Genomic DNA, 23,472 nt, shown 5'->3' with positions numbered 1-23,472 from the left:
ACTTTTTTTTGACATTAAATTATTTTGCTTTATCCAAATTCCCTTTCTTTAAACTTTCCTCTCTTATTTCTTGATCTATCTTCTCCATGACATTGCTCTTGTTGCTGACCTGACCTGACCTTCTTCTCCATTTTCATTGTACCATTGACACTGTCACTTACATATGATTAAAATAACTTACAACTTTAACAACTTAAAACCTTTCTCCCTGTTTCAAGTCAGTTGAACCATCAAACAAAAACTCCAGCTGGATGATTGTAAGGTGAAAAGGTGCATAGTGTTTCTTTAGGTTGAACTTTATATGATAATAACAATAATAATAATAATATATTTTATTTGCACAACACATTTCATACATAAAATACAAAGTGCTTTACAATAAAACATGACATAAGAACAAGTTACCAATAAAACAGACTTTGGATAAAAGCATAAAACTAGCAAAAGGTATAAAAATAATAATAATATGATAAAGATGATAGAAATAGGTGTGGAGTTATTGTCTCTTTAGCTCGTATTGTAGTTCCATGTCTCCGGGGCTCCGGTCCGCAGGGGGCCGGGCTGTGGCCACTCAGGCTCCCGGTCACCGCCCCTTCCTCCTCCGGCCGCTTTTCAAAATCCGCTCCCCAGCCAGAGGAGGATGTCACAGCCTCGGACACAAAGCAAACACCACCCCGGGCAGAGACGACACTTTCTCCCGGACACCTAACGAGCTCCCACGGGGCGAAACCCACCGGGGACCCCCTCCATCTGTCTGTGCGGAGGAGCGGCTGAGTGCACCCGCGCGGGAGGAGGCTGCTTTTTTGAAAGAAAGTTAGTTTCGTGGCCGCGTTTCATCCGCAGATTTCCGCTGGAAACGAGGAACCGAGAGTCGCCCCGGGTCCGGACACTTTGGTGAGTGGCTCTGCGGGACGTTGTTCCCGCTGATACACGTTCCCCCGAGGCCGTTTGTAGGGGCCAATCCTGGGATGAAGTCCGGACGAACCTTTGAGCCCCAGCGCTCCTGCTGCTGGATTAGCTTTGTTAGCTTAGCACAACACTTCACTCAGAACCTGGTTAATGTAGATGAACCGGATTTTAACATATTATCACGGAGCTTATAACAGTTTGAGCTTCATTCAGGTGCAGCTGCGAGTCACTGGATCACATATCATTACTAATAAGACTGTTTTCAGTACTGGATCACTTAGCATCAGGTACAATCTGATTTATTGACACTTTTCCTGGTTGTTTTTCTCTCTGTCTTCCCTGAGCTCATCATCCACACTTTCACTCTTCACTGGGTTCACTTACTGGTTTGGTCCCAAAGCTGCTCAGTGTTTTTCAAAAACTCACACATGGCCTTGGAAATTGTTTATTTCAAACTAAAACATCTGCTGTACCATACTTTTAACTACCTGTGTCTAATGCACAACTTGTGTAGCTTCAGTTATTCATCTTTAAATCTGTATTTATATGCGGCTTCAATATTCTTCCTTCGGTTATTTGTCTTTTAATCACCTTACGCTTAAAATATTTGTATTGTCAATATCTCCATTACCACATCTATATATCTATGTATCTAAAAAGTTATATAATTATAGGTAATGTGATGTAAAGAAAAGACAGCAAATTAAAGCAAATAATACAAAATATGCCTCACACTTTTAAAGCAGATTAAAATGATGATGAAAGGATAAATGAAAACCGTATAACTGTTTATAATTTTAATTAAATAATCCAAATCATTCAAATAATGGGCGAGACTTCAAGAACCTGGTTTTTATAGATGTGAAATATGATATATATAAAATATATGATGGTCTTAAGGCTGTGCAGACTGATTTTAATTTTCATAATGTTGCAAGAAAAACTAATGCAATATGATAAAAGACTATTTGGAGAATACTTTGATAACCGACAAGAACAGCCGGTTCATAAATATCTATATATTATGGGATATTTACTTATTTACTTTTTGGTTTGACATCTGCTACCAGTCCCACCAGCACCAGTGGATGCAGCGGTAGTGTGAGGATTAACCTCGTAGACTTGTGACCTGGACCGGTGAGAGTCTTTGGCCTCAGCAGCTGTGGGACCACTGACCAGGGGCCGAGCAGCGGGGCCACCGGGCTAATTGGCTCAGAGGTTGCCGGCACAAAACCAGTTTGAGGAGAGAATCATCACACTAACCTTTATTTTGCTATATTCTTCCCAACATGGGTCAGGATGGAGCGCATTTTTGCAAATACCCTGAAATAGTTTTTAATTCTCGACACTTTGCACAATTTCTTTCTGCCGAACCATGATTTTTTTTAATGTGTTTCATAAGCCACTCAAATGTGCAGATGCAGAATACTGATTTTGGGTTTTGTGGACAGCCCATTGTCTGTGGTGAATGGGGAACCCCGAGTCTGGGGTGTGGGGGACACCTGGCCGAGTGCTCGAGGATCTCCGAGAGCAGCTGGAAAAGCTGGAGAGGTCGGGGGGGGTGCTCACTGAATTGGATATATAAAGGCCCAAACTTGCAAATATGCAGGAATAAGCTTGAAGAAAGTTTATAGTACCAAGTAGCACAAAGGCACTGAAGAAAGAGTTTAAAGTTCAATAAACACTAGAAAGCAAAATAATGACTGGCGCAGAAATGTTCTCATAAGAAGTCACGCTTAAAATATATGTATTGTAAAAATAGAAGTAGTTATTTCCAGTCACGTAAACTGAAGTGAACCTCAAGCATCAGGTGGATGAACTGATCTGTTTCTATTAGTCATGTCATTGTGAACACTCTTCCTTTTTGACCCCCGGGCACTTCTCACCTTCATCTCTTTAAATAACCAATTAGCCACTTAGATCATTAAGAATCATTGTTTGTGTTTCTTTTATTGCTCGGAGAGAATTGAGGCTTCCTCTGCATTTAATTACCGAGCTGAGCTCCAGTCTTCTGCCTGTGCTTTGCTCTCCGTCGAGCAGTTCTCATTGTTTTTCCACTAACAGAAATGAGGCGTCCCAAATTCGGAAGAACAAAAACTTTCTGTCTGTGTGTAACTGATCCCCACACGTCGCCAGATCCAAGTTGGCAGAAGTTTCTGGTGTAACCTCCTCAATTAGTCCCCTGCTGCTTGTTCCACTTGGTTCACTGCCACCTTATTGCCTTTGTCCTTGGTCATTGTCACTAATTTACACAGTGTTTAGTCTCAAAACGTAATCATTTTTATTACACTAGGTGTCAAAAAGTCAGTTTTACATTCAAATTAATTAATTTGCTGATAATATTTATAAATAAATCAGAAATCTGTAAACTACAAAAACTATTTCTGTAATTTATGGTTCTGTCAAGTTCTGCTGGTGGAGTATTTATGTCCCGGCTCAGTGTCCAGAGCGTCGTGGTCATGTCTATCAATTTGCCCGATTGCCTAATCACTATAATTGGATTAGCAACGTCTTGACCACAAATGACGGTGGAGCTGCGTGTCGGTCGCTCAGTCGCTCGGCAACACTCCCACATGAAGGTGCTGTCAGACAAACAGCCTGTTGAGCTCCATGTTCACTCTCTTGCTGGGAGTAGTTTTAATTGTAGTTTGACGAACTATCTTGTAAATATAGACTGAAGAGACTTTCACCTTTTTTTTTTATCTGATTTTTATTTTTGGCGTTGTAACAGTGGAGTTCAATGCCAATGATGTTGTGGTACGTCGCTCTGCACGGACACGTCAGCTAAAATGCAATGAAGGGATTTTCTAAAGGACGTCTTTATTTTCAGGGCCGGCTGCTGTCCTGTGGGATGGATGACGGCCAAGAGCAGGACCAGTACGAGGAGCAGCTGAAGGAACTTTTTAACACTTTCGACACCAGCGGCTGCGGCTCCCTGTCGCCAGAGGAGCTCTCGGACCTCTGCCAGTCGCTGCGCCTGGAAGATGCCACGCCCACTCTTCTCCACGCACTCCTGCAGAACCAGGACCGCCTCACCGCCAGGGTGAGTTCACCCCCTCGGCCCCTGAAAGAAGTCAGTGTGATAAACCGTGGAAACGAGCGGTCACTGCACGTCTTTGTACTCCTTTGCGTGTTGTGGTGGGGAACCGTTGGGGGGTGATTTTCTCGGCATCGCTGTTTTTACAAGAGAATTATTGTTCCTCCTCTGATGTACATGTGAGCTGTGCCCTCCTGGCTTCCCTGTGTGTAGGGTCCTCTGTCCTTTCAGTTGGGCAGACGCCTGCGCTGAGCCACTCCAGAATTCAGGTCATTGTGTATCCAGGCTTTTTTTTTTTGGTGCTTTGTTTGTCGTCTTGTTGGGAGAAAACGTGCACCCATCAGCCCAGGTGTCTGTCGTCAGGACAACAGAGCCAGACAATCAGCCTTCTCTGTGTGAGGGTGCTCCATGTGAAAATGTATGAAACGAGGAGGACACTGGTCAGATGTGTATGAATGAACTTATATTCACCAAATCTCCAGCACATAGATTTTTATCATCCGTAGAAGGATGAGAACGTACAAACTATTCACCTCCACACGTCTGCATGAAGTTTTGCATGTCTATACGCGTGTGCACAGACGGATCGGCTATTGTATGGCAAGTGCGGACCGTGTGTGGGCGGGGTAAATGTTAGCAGAGGGGCCAGCGGACTGATTACCTACCATCCAACAATAAGGTCAAAAAGAAGAACCCCCCCCAGCCGCCAGCCTCTGCAGCACAAAGAAAATCTCCATACTCAGGGTTAGCAGCTGTTGATTCTTGAAGTGTGACGTCCTCCACCCAGACACCCAGGGACACCCAGGGACACCCAGCCTCCGTCCTCACAGGGAATTACACCCAGTCTGAGGAATTTCATGAACATTCAATTTTTTTTGTTTTTACTTGGCTTCACATACTCGGCATTGCTTGCATTTTATACAAAGAAGTTTCACATTTAGTTTAAACTTTACTTCAATGCATTATCTCTTTATTTATTTTTTTTATTTCTTGTTGCAGGTTGACTTTGACCAATTCAAGAATGCACTGATTCTGGTTTTGTCATCATCCATCGAGCCGCCTCAAGCAGAGGAGGAAACTTTCCAGAAACCAGGTAAAGGTGGGATTCAAAAGTTCACGGAGACAAAACACCGGCAGAGTCCGATTGAGCACACAGAACTTTGTTTCATATCGGCATCAGTTTAATATTGAACTTTAAAGAAACCTCTTCCCTTCACCAAGTCATCAAAGCGGAGAAAGAGACTGTGTCGGCTGAATAAGTAGAACAGCACTAATGCTGATTCAGCTGTAAACAAACATACAGAGGCACTGAGCCAAAAGTGTCGGCCCAAACCAATTAGCTGTCAGCTGAACTGTTTGCACCGTCATGGTTGCACCATTAGCACGGCCTGTTCTTTAGTAACAGGGGTAACCGACCGGGTGCTTATAGTGAAAATGAAAGTCGTCTTGTACTTTCTGTTTCACTGAAACAAATGTGATGTTGGTTCAAGATATTTTTTAGGTTACCACTTTTAGAGAAGTAACTTCTTTTGGAGAAGTAGCTGCTGGAGGCTACAGCTGATAATACTCCCTGTATGTGACAGGAAATCTGCAGGTTTTGTAAAGGTTAAAAAAAGCACTGAGTTCAGTTTTCTTAAATCGGCCTTCAAAGGTATTTAAAAAGTTTTAATTTTTAACTTTGCAAATCTCTGTCCGCACCATCAGACCTGTAGCAAACGCTGTTATATTGCTCATATTCATAATAAGCTCAACCTGTCAATTTTAGCAAAAACAAAGCATGCATTTTCTTAAATAGCCATTTTTCATTGTTTAATCCAGACATTTATCTTCTGCTTCTTTTTCAGGTCCAGATTACTTTAAATTAAATTATTGCATAATGAGAAATTATCGGTAATACTGGGAGTGCAGGGAAGTAATAGATAATAAATAATCCTAGGTCATACTGTCTCCACGGCTTTGTACTTATGACTGTGAAATGCTATGTGCATGCTGAGATATTCCAAGTTTGTAATATTAAATAGAATTTAACTGCAGAATCCCTGTTTAACCATGCAGTCTGTTTATATACAAGCTAATATTCAATTCATTCTCCCTCTGTCCCCTCAGAGTCTCCAGAGATCCAACCAAAGTTTGTGAAGGGCAGTAAACGTTACGGCCGCCGCTCCACGCCCGATTTAGTGGAGCCTATTTCCGACTTATCTGAAGTCACCAACGTGAACCCAGCGGAGGGAGAGGATCTGGAGGACAACTATGACTCAGCCGTTCCGAGGAAACGTGAGGTAAAGGTCTAAGACTTTTTCCAGCTCCTGTTCTGAACCTCCAGACGCTCGGATCCTTATCGGCCTTCCGTCCTTGGATGTTCTGTGTTTCTCTGCAGCCAAAGACCTGGTGGCAACGCGTTATTCTTAGCTAATCAGCTTAGAGGTATGCAGGGTAGAGCCTGAAATGTAATGTAGACGCTCCCACACAGGATTCACAGAGCTCTGGTCATTGCATAAAATTGTTCTGGCTGTAAATAACACTGGGAGGATAATTACTGTTCAATAAGCCTTAGGTCAACAGGACGCATCCGCAATGTTTGTGTAGCATCGTGCAGTTTTGTTAGTTTAACGTTTCATGAAGCGTTTCTATGGGAGTCGATAAGTGTTCACTGTTGCCCTGAGCATCTGCTGGTTGACACGGCAACAGCACAGTGATCCATGAATTTACTGCCCATCATGTCCAAGTAGATCCGAGTTTTCATCTGATAAAGAGTGAGACAGGTTCACACTGTAGTGTTTATAGTTAATATCCCCAGTGACTGCTGTCATTTGTCCTCCTTTTATTTAAAATTGACATTAAATGTGTCCCTAAGTCTGCTCAGGTTTTAGTGTGACAGTTACACAGCATTAGTTCGTCCAGCTCAACTCTCTGCGTGGCTCCTGCTTGATCTTCTGGATTATTTTAATCCAGCTCTCACTGCGGACACAGAGAGTTGTTTGACATATGTGAGGAAGCCTCCGCTCACACTTTGTCTGAGCATCAATGACCTGCTGTTGGAAATTCCTGCAAGAATTCACATTTTGGCTCTGAAAATGAAGTTGATATTTATTTTATTTATCTGTAGCCTATGTAACTAATAAGAGGAGGTGTCAGCATTTATTACTTCGAGCTTCTGAAATATTTACGATTTGCTTTTTTACCTTTTGAGTTTTCAAGCAATTTGAGGACATCCTCTTGGCCTCCAATATTTTACAGACTAAATGATTCATTATTAGAAACAATAATCAACAGATTAGTAAATTATTAAATAATGAAAACATGCAAGGTTAAGAATTACTGACCGCTACGACTTTAGTGTTAGGTTTAAGACAACGGAGCCATTTTTTAATATTGATGTTGAAGCGTGGATGTGCTGAAGGAACCAGATTAAATCTCGACAAAGAAACGACTGGTCAACAAAACACCACAATGACGGCCAGTTCAGCTTGTGTGTGTGTGTGTGTGTGTGTGGATGGATGTGTTAATATTCCGTGTGTTGTCTGTGACTCCGCCCCAGAGGCCGGCCAGCGCCAAGACAAACACTATTTGAGACCCTGAAGTGAAGCGTGTCTTGGTGTTGACTAATCTAGGTTGTGACAATGCTACAATGTCCAGCCCGGGGAGGCCAGCAGATGGGGCTGGGTCAGGGGTGCTCTGCCACAGAGACTACAGGCCCGGCGCTCTGGCAGGAGGAGGAGGAGGAGGAGGAGGGAGTTTGGCCGTGAAAGAGAAACAATGAGCCCCACCACCCCCACCCTCCCGGATGCCTATACACCATGTATCAAAACGCCACTTGCAGAATCCCATCTGTTCTTCATTCCGTCACCGTCTACTTGCCAAACAATAGACGGCCACGAAGGGACTGGGCTGGAGAGCAGTGGGTCGCACCCAGTGGAACCCCTCCTCCTTTCATATTTCTTGTTTTTGGAGATTCTGTGCAAAGACTTTCAATTAAAAGAAGTTTTCATTATATTTTTTGATTAAGAAATTATCTTTAAATCTTTCTGTGGGACTTGCAAACCTTTTGTACTATTTCATGTTCAGCATTTTTTTAATATCCCAGTCTTTTTCAGCACCAGTTTTTCCAGCTGTCATGGAAGAATTATGGGTGATAAGATTAGAATTTTTCCTGTGCACGTATTCAGAGAAGTCTGAGTAAGAAATGTTGGTCGTGTCTGTGTCTGACAGGAGGAAAATGAAGAAGTTTCTTTCCATGACGCATTTTTCTATTATCCCTGACTTACCCACTGACCCCCCCCCCTCAGGCCTCATGCCATCACAAAAGCTCCTGTGTTGTTTTGTGGCACACTCCAGGCCCCCCCCTTGCACCCGGATTCGACCTGGCCTCATTTAAAAACTTAAAATGCAGATTGTCACAGGAGATTGATCTGGCAAATTCTTTATTCAATTTCTTTTTGTCTCTTACAGCGCTGGAATGCCCACGAATCAAACACGGAGGAGTATGAGGCCGAAGGTACGACAAAGAAGCAGTATTTTTATTTTTATTTTAAAATTTTCCTCAAACTGTCAGTAAACAGTCACCATCTGTTTTCTTGCGTCTAGGCCAGATGCACCTCTGGAACCCCGATGAGCCGAGCACGCCTCGGGGATCTGTCGTTCCTCTGCCGACCGGTTTAGAGGAGAGGCTGCGTGAAGCCTGTGAGGAGCTGAACGTACCTTGGGACAGATGTGCCGATCACACGGAGCTACTCGATGTCTGTGAACATCTGGGCCTGGAGGTTAGTTGTGGCATTTATATTTGACATACACTCTCACATTGTCTTGTTTACTTGTTTTTCCTTTGATTACACTGTTCTCTCTCTCGAGGAAATATCGTTGCTGTAATGAAAACCCACTGTCACCTTTCAGATAAATGAGGATTTCCTCCAGAGTCTAACTGGCGGAGGAGTTATGAACGTTCAGGAGCTCGTATCCAGGGTTGTAAACCACAACAAACCCCCCACACCCTCCGCCTCCACGCCCTACAGACAGCTGAAAAGACATCACTCCACTCAGGTACGCCCCCCCGCAGTTCTACCTGGTTACTGTGAGCACAATTCCCTTGTTAATTAATTGTTTGTTGTTTATTTGTTGACGCTTTATTAAAGAGTTTTTACACAAATTGCCATGAACTGAAAAAGTTACGTAAAGTGAAATTGATGGTTGACAAAATAACGTTTCCCTTCTAGTTTCTCTGTAATTGAATAATTGAAGATTAAGTGTAAGTTTTGGAGATTGACAGTTTTTCCCTCCACGCAGCCGTTTGATGAAGGAGGCCGTAGGATCGCCGCCTCCTCTGTGTTGACCAGCACCATCGGCATGCGTCTCTTCTCCATCCTTGATGATGGAACAGGTTTCACTCCAGCCGAACACATTCTGGATGCCTGGATAGACGAAGGCATTGAAAACAGCACTGAGATCCTGCAGGTACAGCAGTACATGTATTCTTCTAGTTAGGGCTGGGGCCACTAATTATCTTTAGCATGTAAAAATTAAAGACATTTTAACAACCAATGACAGAAAGCATGTCATAATGTTTTTGCTGTTTTAAAGAAAGTTATTTACAATGTTTGTTTTTTTCCCAGGCTTTGAATTTCGACCTGGATGGCAAACTGAGTCTTGGAGATCTCACCATGGCACTTGAAAACGAGCTGCTCCTTACTAAGAACGGGATTCACCAAGCGGCTCTGGCGAGCTTCAGAGCTGAGATCAGACACCTCCTGTGAGTACGAGTCATCAGTGTAATGCAGCTCTTTGATTATGTTTGAAGAACTATATTCAGAATAATCATAAATCTGCTGATTAACAAGACACATAAAATCTCCAAGACGATTATGATTTGTGAGGTTGTTTATTTTTGAATTTTCATGTTGCGTACCTCTGGTTTGTACAATTATTGTCCTCGTTGTTTTCTCATATCAGAGAGCGCGTAGACAGGGAACTGAGGGAGAAAGAGAAAATCCGATCCGACCTGGAAAAAGCAGAAAAGCTGAAAACTCAGCTCGCCACTGAGGTGGACGAGCATCACTCTGCGATTGAGCACACGAATAACCTCAAGCTCAGGTAAATATTATCTCTAATCACGGTCTTATAAACTCATGTTATGTCAACCACAGGCCATGTTGAATATACAGATCTGTATCCGTTTTTTATGTAATTTTTCTGTCTCAACATGCATTATGTCACCTCTTGTCTCTGTCTCGACTATTGTACGTTTGAATATTGAGACATTGTGGATTCTCTGTGGCTACGTGTTTGCAGGAAGCTTGAGCAGGAGCAGAAAGAGAAGCTTGCAGCAGTGCGATCAGAGCTGATGCAGGAGATGGACCAGATCCAGCAGCAGGCGGGCCTGCAGCGAGAGGAGCTGGAGGCAGAGATCGAGAAGATCAGGGAGGATGAATCTTTTCTCCGAGACCACCTCTCCATTTCTGTGAAGGTACCACAGGGATTCTTTAGTGATGTTTATAATGTACTGTTGACCTCTATATTAATTACTCTTATCTCTTTACCAATTGATTTGCGTAAACTAACCAATGTCATGTTGTTATCTGTGTCTTCCAGGAAAACAGACGTCTTGAGATGGACGTGCTGGACAGCACCGACAAACTAGTAGAGGCTCAAAGTCATATTTCAAAGCTTCAGACAAGTTTGGAGAAAGTAATGAAAGAAAAGGTACAGACATATTCTGAATGTACATACTGTAAGAACCTTTCTGCATTTCATAAAACTGACTTTTTTGTAGAACATGCCTACCTCTGGTTCTGTCCTATTTTATCAAAGCTCTTTATTTCTGTATTGCTGTTTCTAATTGTATGAAGTCTGTTCTTATTTTCTGTAGTTTGGAGACTTGGACCCTGGCAGTGCAGAATTCTTCCTCCAAGAGGAACGTATGAGACATCTAAGCAGTGGCCATGAAGCTCAGTGCAGGGTAATCTTTTCTTCCTGTTTGTGAATACAGTAACATGTGGTGACGGCAATATTAGTGTTAGAATTACTTATTTTAGTCATTAAAAAATTCAAACATGTTTCTTTTTGTTGTAGGAGCTGCAGGATCGCATCGACGAGCTCCAGTCAGAGTTGCAAGAGTTCCACAGTCTTGGTCGAGTTCATCAGCCCTGCAACAAACCGCTTTCTGAAGAGCTGGAGAGTAAAAGTCCTGGAATGGAGTCTGATCCAGGTTCAATTACACCACGTTTACTTGAAATGATGTTAATGCACTTACAACTTTTCATTGTGAAACATTGACGTTTTGCACTGAAACAAGTCACAGCGACAAACTTCTAATTTTACTTTTCTTTCAGGCATCGGGTCCGAGGAGGTTCAGCCGTTCAGCATGAGTCTGGAGGCGGAGATGATGATGGAGCAGCTGAAGGAGCAGCACCTTCAGGAAATGGAGCAACTGCGAAACCAATTGGAAACCAAGGTACATTTAGAAGATATCAAGTAGAGACATTGATGCGATATTAGTAGTGTGAATTGAAGCATATAGCGTTTTAGTCATTGATATACGCTTTATATACACTTTATATTTTTTACTTTTCTTGGCTGCATCACAGATCTCGACTTGTTTGATGTTAAATAAACAATTAACTCCGGTGCCTCAAACCATTGTTGATGTTTTCTTTCTGGCAGTGAAATGACATTAACATTTGAATGTCAGATGAAAGTCTGTGAGAAAGCAATTAAATGCAATTCCCAAAATGTTAAACTACTCCTTTATTCTGCATTTGTTATTTCTCCAGATCAATGATTTTGATACGATGGTAGACCAGCAGAGGGCGACTCAGCAGGACCAGAACTCCATCGCAGCTCTCCAGTACCAGCAGGAGGTCCAGGCTTTGAGGGAAGAGCTGGCCAGCTTTCAGAGCCACGCACAGGAGCTCCAGAGCCAGCTCAAGCAAGTGGAGCTGGAGCGACTCTGCCTGGAGCGGAGGCCGGCCGAGGAGAGGGAAGCGCTTGAAAAGCTACAAGAGGAGGAAGTGGGAAACCTCAGGCAACAGCTGCTGGAGGCCCACACTTGCACCGCTGACCTGGAGGAGCAGCTGAAGAACCTTGAAGCTGAACAGTCTGAGGCAGATGAAATCCATCACTCTGAGATCGACGTTCTGAAAAAACAACATGCTGCTGAGATGAAGAAACTCGAGGAAGAGCATGTGGAACTTTCTAAAGCCCGACTGGGAGAGGAGATGAAGAACGTGCAGGAAGAGAGGGCTGAGTTGGAGAAGAGGTTCTTAGATGAGTGTGAAACCCAGAAGGAACAGTTGCAGCTGAGACATGAGATTGAACTGAAGGCGAAACTAGAGGAGGTGAGGTTGAGGTTTGAGGAGCAGCAGGAGGCGTTTGTGCAGAGACTCACGCAGCAGTGGGAGAAGGAGAGAGCTCAGCTGGATGAGCAGAATAATGAGTCTCTGCAGGTGTTGCTCGAGGAGGAGATGCTGAGACTCGTCAAGGAACAAGAAGAGAAGGACGGCAAGCTCACTGAGCAGTGGGAGACGGAGCGAGCTCGGCTTCAGGAGCACCACAGAGACACGCTGCACGAAAGAATTCTTGAGGAAAGATTGCAGTTACAAGAGCAGTTTGAGCAGAAAGAGAAAAGGCTAAAGGAGGAGTGGGAGAGGGAGAGGCTGCAGCTGGAGGAGGATTATGAAGGGATGTTCGAGGACAGGTTGAATGAGGAGAGGGAGAAGCTTGAGACTGAGAGAGAGGATGTGGAGAAGAGACTAGAAAACTCAATGGCGGAGGAGAGGGCTCTTCTAGAGGAGAGCCACCGAGAGGCCATGAAGGAGCGGACTGCGAAGCACAGCGAGGAGAGGAACGCACTCAGCAGCATGTTGGACAAACTGCGAGATGACATGGCTCAGGAGAGGTGAGGCTTCGCTGAATTTTTATTTATCTCATGGTAACAGGAAAATTTCATATTTATTGCGCTTTCTAGTTGAGTTACAAATTCGAATTTGTCCATTTGGTTCTGTTCTACGTTGTAATGTTTCATTCCCTGGTCTGTTTTGCTTACCTACCAACCCGACCTTTAAGTTTTATAGGTGCTGGTAGTGACGAACTGTTTAACTCGTTGTTCCAGTGTTTATACAAAGCTAGGATCTCCTTGCTCTGTTTACTGTAAAGACTTGGGAGTGGTATTCTCCTTCTCCTTTAACTCAAAGCAAGAAAGCAGTGCATTTTCTGAAATGTTTGACTATTCCTTTTATAATAAGCTCAAATAGAAAAATGTGTTTGTCCAGAATTGTTGACATTATACAAATAAGAGTTTAATCCTGTTGCCGTAACATTCATTGAATAACCACGTACAGGAGGGAAATCCAGATCAGCTTCACCCACAGAATCAAAGAAGTGGAAGAGCGTTTCTCGGGTGATCAAGAATTGGTCACAGAGCGTTTTCAGGCCGACGTGTTGAAACTCGATCAGCACTACCAACGTGAGCTGAGGGCGCTCTCTGAAAGCCACGAGGAGCAGAGGCGACACTGGGAGGCTCAGATGCAAGAGGCTTTTGAAAATGCTGAGGAACACAGACGACTGATGGAGGAGGAAATGGAGCAGGAGAGAGAGAGCCTGACTCAAGAGTGGACCAAAGAACGACGTGAGCTCGAGAGTCTCCACAAGAAAGAACTGGACAAAGTGATCGTCAGAAACCGGCAACTGCAGAAGGAACTGGATGACTTCATTAGTTTGGCCCAGACAAAAGAGATAGAGCTCAGCAGGCAGCTGAACGACCTCCATAACCGTCTCCAGGAAAGTCTGGAAGTCAAAGACCAGCTTCTTGCTCAGTCTGAGTCCAAAGCTCTGCAGGCCGAGCTCCTGTTGAATCAAACGGTGGAGGATTTCAAACAGGAGCGGACAGAGCATCTGAGCAACCAGTTAGAACTTGAGGACAGATACAACGAGATGCTGGGGATTTCTGAGGGTCAGATAACGGAGCGGATTGGACTGTTGACGGAGCGAGACAATTTGAAGATGAAGATCGAGGAGCTGGAGCTGCTGCTTAAACAGGCGGTGGAGGACTTTGAACTTGAAAGGAAGGAGCTACAGGAACATGCATCTGTTCTCGAGGAGAAGTTAAAAGATAATGTTGAGAATGACAAAGACGATCTCCGAGCAGAGAGAGAGATGTTTACAAGAAGAATTCAAGAGCTAGAGGAGGAACTCGATCAGGTTTCAACCTCGATGGAAAACGATGAGAAAACAGAAATTAGGGGATCAAATGATTTAGTCCCATTTACAGAGGAAAATGAAAACATTAGAGAAAGTATTTCTTTTTCTGGTGAAGAACAGAAAACTTGTCCATCACCTGAAAACCAGATCGATGATTTTGTTGAGTCCTCTAATCAGGAGCTAGATTGTTCATCACCTTTTCTAGATGAGACTGTAATGGATGCACTTGATGCTGAGCACAGAGGCCCTGAAAATATCATAAATGTTTGTCATGAATATGATAATGAGGTCCCTGCTACCGATGATGACTCTGAGGACCCAGAACAAGACAATCAAATGGCTCCGACTGAGAATATCGGTGAAGAAAGTGAAAATCAAGTCGTTTCTGATTGTCTAACTGGAGATTTGAACTCAGACGAAGCCGAAGACGACGCTCATGTTAGCTGTTGTTCCACAGAAACTGGACTTTGTAGTGAAGAAGGAACTAATTCCAATCATAGGAATATCGAAAACAAAAAAGAATCTGTTTCCGTAGAGATGCAGTGTGAAGCGGCCTCATCGCTTGAGGTGTTTGAAGACGAGGATGCCGATGCAGACGGTGAGAAAGAAACCGCTCGTGCATCATGTGAGGATGAGTCCAAACCTCAAGACGACTCTGGAAGCTTTTCCCACGAAGATGAGCCCTGTCACGAGACTGTGGCTGAACCACCGGTGCTGGGGGAGACAGGTGACCCTGGTGAACTGTCTCTGGAGGATCCTGAGGTTAATGTTTTACCAAATAACTCTCACCGCTATAAACACGAAGCTGAATTGGTTTCAGATTCGGACTGTGAACATTTAACCACTAAAAGAAAGGATGAGCGCGCTGACTGCTCACATGATTGTCTGCAACATCTGGAGAAAGATGGTGACTGTGAGAACCAGGACGCAAAACTCCAGGGTTTGTACAGCACTGCCACAGAGGAGAACGTTCTCCTGCATGAGAAGATTTCTCTGCTCCAACAGAAGACAGAAATACTCGAGAGTCTCCTGGCTCATAACAGTGAGAAGATCAAAACTGGCCACCAGGTTCTGGAGGAAAACTACAGCCTCAAAGTGAAAATGGTTCTGCTAATGGAGCACGTCAAAGGGCTCGAGATAAAGGCTTTAAAAATGACAGATCTTCAGATTCGATATGAGGATTGCATGTGTGAAAATGCCAAACTGAAGGAGCAAAACTGTGAACTTGAAAAGAGCGTTTGGAGCCTCGAAACCAGGATGAACATTTTCCATGATTTTCAAGATGAGCAGCTTTCACTTGTGGATGAGATCAGCAGGATGAGGGAGGAGAACGCCCGGCTGTCAGGGTTGTTCGGCGAACTGGAGCAGCAGTATGAGACTCTCTCAGCGATGCATCCAGACGCCGGGCGATCGCAGAGCCCCACGGGAGAGGATTCGCTGGATCTTACCAGTCAGCCGGAGGTCAAAGTTCAGGCGGTGAGTGACCTGGAGAACTGCTGTGAGGAGTTTGAGAAGCAGAACTCCAAACTCCGCAGAGCCGTCACAGAGCTCCAGGACAAGTCGCAGACATTAGATGAAACAACGCAGGCCCATAGGTAACGTGCAGAAATACTAGGATCCCGTCCTCCCGTGTATCCTGTGGCTTTTCCTGGTCCCATCCCTGGTGGTGCTATGAGGAGCGCTCCTCCCTTTGTTCCCAAACACACACACAGTGTTTCTCCTGCCTGTGATTAGTGTCCTAATGCTCCTCAACCTCTGTGTGATGCAAAGAAAAGAAGAAACCGCAAGTTCAATGTGTGTATCTGGTAGAATAAGCTGCTTTTAATCAACATGTAGTGAAACGAATCTTGGAGATTCTGTTGGTTATGTTTTTAATGTAGCTTGTTAGAATCCATTTTTCAGATTTTTGTCTAATGGCTTGTTTTCTGTCTGTAGATCTGAGGCCTGTCGTCTCGCTGAAGAAAACCTTCTGCTGAGGCAGAGAATTGCTGCTTTGAAGGAGCAGGACTTGAAGGAGGCCCAGGGGGAGTTGACGTAAGAAATGCCAAATATTATTTTCAATTCCTCTCATCAGTGGATTTTTATTTAGTTGTGTAAGATGATATCGTTTTTCATTCCATTGTTTTGATTTCAGACGGACTTTGGAACACTTGAGGAATGAGAAGGGCGCAGCTCATAAGGCAGCAGAACATTTCCAGAACCAGGTACTTTACATGCAACTTGTCTTTTTGCTGGATGTCTGTCTTCATTCAGAATGATGTCATGAGATGTCCATTTATTTCCTCCTGCAGATTGCGGAGCTGCGTTTGCAAGGCCAACAACTCGAGGATGAGAACGGGATCCTGTCGGAGAGACATTTCCAAAACATCGCTGATAAGGAGAATCTACGACAGCAGCTGGCAGAGCTGATGAAGGAAAAGAAGAGGAGGGAGGCGCTCCCTGCTGAAGATAAAAACAAGGTAAACTATGTTTTATAAAAGGAGGGGCGTAGTGGTTTCGTGGTGGTCGTAGTGGGTAGTTAATCGGTGGCTGTTTGTGTTAGCTGGCAGCGTGTGTGTCTTCACTGGAGGCAGAGCTGACCAAAGCTCTGGAGGACACTGCACAGCTGGAGGACAGGAACACCCAGCTGTCCCAGCAGCTGTATGACCTCAGAGAGAAGGTGAGAATGAGGCTGTGGACACGTCACATCGACCCAATCAAAGCATGGCACAGACACAAAGAGAAAGAGAGTATGAACAGCACCTAATTCATTTGAATTCCCAGTGAATTCAAGTGAAGATGAGTATTTTGTGGCCTTCAGGCACCTGAGATGTATTGTTGTGATCCAGCTTCAGCAGTAAAGTTTATCGAGTAAGGTTTTTTTATTACAGTTGCGCTCGTCTTCTTGTTTTCAGGCAGTCAAGTTGGACTCTATGGAGAATAAGCTCAGCCATGTCCTAGAGGAGCGGAGGAGTGTGGATCTGGAGTCTCAGGGCCTCCGCAACCAGCTGGCCAAAGCTCAAGAGAGGGTGAGCGCCTCCTGCAACCACACATTCATTTTTATGTTGGACCATTTATTTGAGTGCAGCAACTGCAGGAGATAACTTTTGTTAAAGTGTTTTCTTTTCTTTCCTCTCTAGGTGAAGACAGTGGATGAAACTTGTCAGGCTGTGAACCATCAAAGTTCTCGTCTCAAGGCCGACGTCCGTGTTCTGCAGAAGGAGAGGGACTCCCTCAAACGTGAAGTCGCCGTCCTACACAAACGGCTGCTGAACTCCAATGACAAAGTAAGATGTTTTCCTTTTTTTTTTCCCGTCTAATATCAATGCAGATATCTTATCTATATTTAGAACTCTATATCTATGTGAAACTCAATGGAAAAATGTTTTTTAGGGATCAGAGATGGTGTGGCATTAAACGTTCTTACTGAATATATGTAAACGATAGCTGAAACCGCTCATACGCTCTGTCTCGTCATGTTAAAGACACTGAAAAGAAAATCCTGGATCTACCCTTTATCTGGATCCATTTCAAATGTTATGTGTTCTTCCTAGTTCATCCTCCACAAAAGTTTCATGGAAATCAGTTCAGTAGTTTTTCAGTCATCTTGCTAAATAACAAACGGCAGTGAATACCTAACCTCTAACCTCGTGGAGTTAATGATATTTAAGTGTAACAACCATTAAAACCAAACGCGCAATTTACAATCTGCAAGTAAAAGCTAAGTTGTGCGGGACAATGAAACATCCATGTTCAGTGGAGTTGACCTCTGCCTTTTGTTTCCTCACAGAACCATGTTTTAGAAATGGCCTTGCACTCCAGTGGTCTGCATAGTCCGAGCAGGAAGCTGTACAGGGACGAGATGTCTCGGCTGATGGACCAAGAGCAGCAGCTGCTGAGGCAGGAGAACGAGCGGCTTCAGGCAGAAGTGCGAAACATTAAAGGAGACATGGTGCAGTCCAGAGAGAAGGTGAGCTGAGCAACTGACGTTAACTTTAAATACCGACAGGCTGGCTCCTGTATCTCTCCCCGTCACTAAACTGAAACCCTTTTATTCTCTGCTCCAGGTCCGTCAGCTCGATGCCACCATCTTGTCCTTGAAGCAGCACAGACATCCCAGTCAGTCGTTGCTGGTGAAGGCTTTGGAACAGGAGAACACCTCCCTGAAGCAGGAGCTCGAGGCACAAAAGGAACAGACCAAGGTAAAGCATTTCGTAAACCTTTGTTGTTTTTTTAACATGTGGAATCCTCTTAAAATTCTAATGACCGTACGTACATTGGTTTCAGGGCTGTGAAGCTGGAAGAGGACACACGGAGCTGGAGAGTCTTCAGCAGGAAAACGAGGCGCTCAAGGTCCAAATGGCTCGACTGTCCACACAGCTGCTCGAGGTACATTGTGGTACCGATGTTTCTCCTCTTAATTTATGACTAAATTATTACAGACTGTCTTATCAATATGCTGCAACGTTATTGGTTCTGCTCTCAGGACGGGACACAGTAAGAAACCAAACTTTAGTAACCACTCTTTTGAATATTTGGTAGTTTTAGGTTGATGTTGGCAATAAGCACCGTCAGCATGGACTCTAGAGAAGTGTAGTGCTGGTTAATGATTTAAAAGTAACCATTCATCTGATGTTGGGCAGTTTGAATACTGTTCATACTGTTTCTGTCTCGGCTGTAATTCTCTCCTCATTGTTTTTTTGCTGTGTCCAGAGCTTCCAGGCTCACTTAGTCGGACTTCTGCCTCCGTCCCCTCACCGGATTCCCCGAGGACAACATCGAGGTGACGAGCCGGACAACATGCAGGTACTGTACCGCCTGAACCTTCGCTGACTCCAGAGCTGACTCCAGAGCTGAGCAAATATACACAATTATATTTGAATTTATTTGACATTTAACAGATAAGCATGACAAACTGCTTCATAGGAAGATGAGGGTTGTTGCATTATAACCAACTAGTGTGTGCTGTGAGACTTTGACTTCTCCTGTAGTGTAATTGATATTTTAGCACCTGAAGATTTGGTGCCATTGCATCGTTGCATGGTTTTGGTTTTATGTTCATCTCCTGACATTTTTCTTCCACTGTCGTTATTTTCTTTTTGTCACATCTCGGCTGTTTGCTCTTATAATCTTAATTTCATCATAAATGCCTGAGAGGGACGTACATCTCATGTTGTAGATGTTTTTCAGGATATAATGGGAGTTAAATGTAAATACACCCGTTGTATTTCTGTCACTCTGGTTTAGAAAATGTGTCGACATGAAAAAAATCACTCAATTCAGGTGTTTAAAAATTAACGTTTTATTTACTTTGTGGCTGTAAATGCAGAGAAAAGCAATTATCACAAAATCAATGAAGGAATTAAAATCTATAACAAATAATATTAAATTTGAGGGATTTTTCCAAACACCTGAGCTGAGTGTGATATATTTTTATTTTCCATTCCCTTGTTTTCCTGCTGGTTCTGCTGTGCTCCTTGTTTTTGGTGATTGTCTCACATCCACCTCAGCACCTGCTTGTCTTCATCTGGTGTCGTGTGTGTGTAGTGTTTACTTTTTGGGTTTGGTATTTGGTCTGTAGTGCCTGTGTGTTGTTCTGTCGTGTTCCTGATCTCACCACCTGTATTTAGTTTGCCGTCTGGGGACTGACGTGAAGTGGTGTGATCATCGTCTGGGTGTGGTCCTGCTCACTGGTTTCCATTTGTCACCTTTTGCACAAACGTCTGTCACTTTCCATCAGGGAGATGTAGCTCATCCAGGTTTATGGACTTATCACATTGTGTATTTTAACAGCAGCTGACATCTTGTTGTGTCATTTTTATCTCACAGTATAATACCTAGTTATCATAAACTTAGAAAGAAGGAAGTTTCTTCTTTGTTTACTGTTGTATTTTTGTCCTTCAGCTAAGAAACAATGCACTTAGAAGAATGTTGTTTTCTAAACTGCATGAGAAAGAAATGGGCACGTTATTAATGTGTAAAGACACTTTACAACTCTTGGTTACAAAGATTTTATTAGATCCTTTCACAGTTTCGTGGTTTTATCTGTTTATGTTCATCATTATTTCATATTTCTTAATCTCATTTAGTATTGAACACACTTGTTTGTGTGTCCTCGCCACTATAGCCTGTGTATGGCCCCTGTGTTGGTCTTTAGACGAGTGGTCTGAGCTCTGGTGAAGTGAACCTACCTTCTCTCTCCAGGGGCCGGTGCCGGAGCAGCGGGCGGCTCACGCAGACAGCTACCGGCGGATCGGTGGATTGTAACCCCAGCGTCTTTCCCTGCTTAATCCTCTCTTGCCTCGGAGACTGCTCTCCCCTACTTTCTGCTCTTCCTCTGCTCTGTTTCGGAGCAATACAATCCGACCGGAGCACAAAATGTCAGCCCTCTCTGCATCCTTATAGGAGATTGTGAGCAAATGTGCCTGATTTGAAAAGGCCTGAATGTGTAATTGTATTTCTTTGCTGCCAGGTGGCAGGAAAACACAGGAAAAACCCATGGGATTTCCATTAAGATAATGGCATTACCATTGAAAATGTCATGTTTGTAAGACATGCCGTTGAAAATGTAACATCTGCATGTATTTTTTAATTCTTGATTACAGGGAGTCCCTTTTAAACACAGGGTACATTTTCTGGGAATGTTCGGTTTTGCACTTGTAACTGAGACGGGGTTTATTTATATATCAAATATCCTCCGAGGTTGAATCTCGTTCAACACTTTGCCTTATGATCATCGAGGCGTGTTAGTGTTGAGGCGAGGTTAGTGCCTGACAGTCTTCTGAGCCTTTTCTAACAATCAAGCAATTTCAGTGTGTGACTGTCTGTGTCCAGTCAGGGTTTATACCCATTTCTTAATGAAGGTACCAGCTTCTCCCTGTTTGTCGTTGTCTCTGTTTTGTTTATGTGTGTATTTCTTCTCTGACACCACACACAGTCGAATGTTTCTTCAGGCTACCTGTCGATTTTGTTATTTTGTCGTCTGGGTCTGTGTGTTGCCGTTTGTGTTGCTGCTGCACGACCAAAGTAAATCACAAGTTCCAGGGTTGTGTTTTTTTTCTTTCTTTTCTTAAACGTGGAGCGATCAAACTCATCACGTGACTGTTAAACTTTCGAATGAATCAGGTTTTTATTATTAGAAATTCCACATGAGCCAAATCATTGTTTTTCCCCAGTAGTGTGTCATGAGTACAATGTGTATCTATTATTGTCATATCTATGTTTTGGTTTGTGAATCAATTTTTTTCTTTTTTGCACCATGTATAGATTCACCTGAATTATATTTGATTTATTTTATTATTTATTTAGTAGAATCGTGTTAGCGTTTATTTTATTTATGCATTAAATTATTTCTTTGTAGGTATCTGGAATACATTTTATACCTATTTATATTTTATTTATTTTTCTAGTGTATTATCATCTCCTTTTAGAAATGTGCTAGAACTCACTAAATGCAGGATTAAAGACAAAATAAAGCATCTAGTTCACAACAATTTGGTCTTTATGTTGTTTCTGACCGAAGAATATTTCAATTTACACCGACTCAAAGTAAAGAAGATTCAAAATATATTATCATTTTATCACATTTGCAGCAGTTTGATGATATTCTCCGTCTCATCACCAGGACGACAGGCAGAGGAAGATGAAGAACATGGAGGAGAGGATGAGGGAAATCGAACTGTCGCTGCACAACGTGAAGCTGCTGCTCAAAGAGAAGGTTTCTCAACTGAAGGACCAGGTCAGTTATATAATAATAATAATAATAATAATAATAACTATTTGTATGGCACTACACAAGGTTACAAAGTGCTTCACACACAAAAATCCATGGCAAAATGAGGAATGAATTATAGTAAAAGGTATTTAGTTCAGTTCAATTTATATTACATATACATAATTGTGCGTTTTCCCTAAAATTAACTAAAAGAAAAAGTGCTCTGGTTATAGAAGATGGATGTTTTTTTGTATAAATGGCCACAGAAGAATTTATTTAGATATTCAGAAGTGGGGGGGGGAACAATATGGAGTAATTTTCTGCTAAAACAGTATTTTATTTAAATCCAGTAGTCAACAGAGCCTGACTATACTTTGATAATCGTACATGGGCCGATAAATACCATCATTATTTTTCTTAATCAAACCACTTGAATGAAGAGACAACATGACAGACATTTAATTCACAGTTGGAAAAATTACTTTGCCTCTTATGGGATGATTCTCAGTCCACTGATTAAGGCTAAACAATCATATTGCGTTTATTTTTGACTGATATTGCAAATACGATACATCAGTCATGAAATAAACATTTTTTATTATAATATTGGAATTATCAAACCCTTTTGTCGTCGAATCTTTCCAGCTCAACAAGAACGGCAAAGCAGACGTGCTGATCGAAGACCTGTATGTGGAGAACGCTCAGCTGCTGAAGGCTCTGGAGATCACCGAGCAGCGGCACAAGATCGCAGAGAAGAAGAACTACCTGCTGGAGGAGAAGATCTCCAGCCTGAACAAGATCGTACGAGACCTGAACCCGTCGCCCCTTCCACCTCTACCGTACCACTACAAGTGTTCATAATGCAACTCCTAAAAAAACCTGCTCAGGACATGAGCAGCACTCCGAAGTCGACCATTAACTGCACAGCTTCTTTCTCATGTCCTTGGAGATACATTGAATCTTTTTGATCCAACCAAATGGATTTTTAAAGTTTTTATTTGCGTATTTTAACTTAAATGTTACTATTAAATGTCCAGTATTTGTTTCGGATCAATGAAGAACCAAACGTGCTATTTTATGATTATTTATCATGAGAATTAATCTTGCAAAGCAGAAGCTGTTACTAATAAGTGAGTAAATATTTTACCACGATGCTAAACCTCTCTGTCGGAGGAGATAAGTTATACTAAAGTGTACTTTTTATACAAGTGTTCTTTTGTTGTCAAAGAGATTGTGTTCACCTCACGTCTGTCCGTCTGAAGCCTTCACGTACGGAAGAATCACAACAGGACGGGCAAATAACTCTGTGACCTTTTTCAAGGTATTTGCCCACATGTCAAACTTCCTGGAGTTACGTTCACTTTGTCAAGTGTCAATTCCCCTTATTTATGTTTGATGGAACCTTTTTATCTGTTGCAATATGTTAAGTGTCGGTAAAAAGCTGCAATTTTTTCCGACTGCACAATAGCAAATGTTTTTTTTATTAAAGTGAAGGATGATGACTTTGTGGTGGATGCAGAGTAAGCACTAAGGTGGAGAACAGGGTCATGTTTTGTGCTTTTAGTATAAATAAAATATATAAATTGTTTTAATCTGATATTGTGTTTGATTTATTTGCTTCTGCTGCTGTTAAGAGAGAGTTGTT

At 42.9% G+C, this 23,472-nt stretch overlaps 1 protein-coding gene across 5 annotated transcripts; it reads left to right on the top strand.

The window, feature by feature from the left end:
* The first annotated feature begins 559 nt into the window (after positions 1-559).
* nin (ninein (GSK3B interacting protein)) lies at positions 560-23,424 on the top strand. 5 transcript variants are annotated; one of them, XM_035167957.2, is made up of 29 exons: positions 561-894; positions 3,740-3,952; positions 4,946-5,039; positions 6,053-6,225; positions 8,396-8,441; positions 8,531-8,706; positions 8,837-8,983; positions 9,227-9,394; positions 9,553-9,689; positions 9,890-10,030; positions 10,229-10,403; positions 10,529-10,639; positions 10,806-10,895; positions 11,009-11,144; positions 11,269-11,390; positions 11,710-12,833; positions 13,276-15,729; positions 16,070-16,168; positions 16,269-16,338; positions 16,426-16,593; positions 16,677-16,793; positions 17,029-17,142; positions 17,254-17,400; positions 17,904-18,083; positions 18,181-18,315; positions 18,401-18,502; positions 18,827-18,919; positions 21,738-21,851; positions 22,473-23,424. In XM_035167957.2, exons 2-29 carry the CDS (start codon positions 3,761-3,763, stop codon positions 22,686-22,688), a joined length of 7,041 nt encoding a protein of 2,346 aa, XP_035023848.2. In that variant the 5' UTR covers positions 561-894; positions 3,740-3,760; the 3' UTR covers positions 22,689-23,424. The 5 variants fall into 5 exon arrangements, with proteins under 5 accessions (XP_047197586.1, XP_035023848.2, XP_047197585.1 ...); XM_035167958.2 differs by lacking the exon at positions 561-894 and adding an exon at positions 3,453-3,666; XM_047341630.1 differs by lacking the exons at positions 21,738-21,851; positions 22,473-23,424 and adding an exon at positions 20,318-21,606 and having other exon boundaries at positions 560-894.
* Positions 23,425-23,472: the final 48 nt, after the last annotated feature.

Source organism: Hippoglossus stenolepis, chromosome 10, assembly GCF_022539355.2.
Source record: "Hippoglossus stenolepis isolate QCI-W04-F060 chromosome 10, HSTE1.2, whole genome shotgun sequence".
Lineage (NCBI taxonomy): Eukaryota > Metazoa > Chordata > Actinopteri > Pleuronectiformes > Pleuronectidae > Hippoglossus > Hippoglossus stenolepis.
The sequence above is the reverse complement of the archived record's forward strand: the minus strand, read 5'-3'. Positions and strand labels throughout refer to the sequence as shown.

Excerpts from the sequence above, each read along its gene's own strand:
- nin (XM_035167957.2), top strand. The coding sequence starts at position 3,761 with ATGGATGACGGCCAAGAGCAGGACCAGTACGAGGAGCAGCTGAAGGAA. Across the intron at positions 15,730-16,069 it reads GAAACAACGCAGGCCCATAG|ATCTGAGGCCTGTCGTCTCG; the intron begins GTAACGTGCAGA and ends TTCTGTCTGTAG. Across the intron at positions 18,084-18,180 it reads TGGTGCAGTCCAGAGAGAAG|GTCCGTCAGCTCGATGCCAC; the intron begins GTGAGCTGAGCA and ends TCTCTGCTCCAG.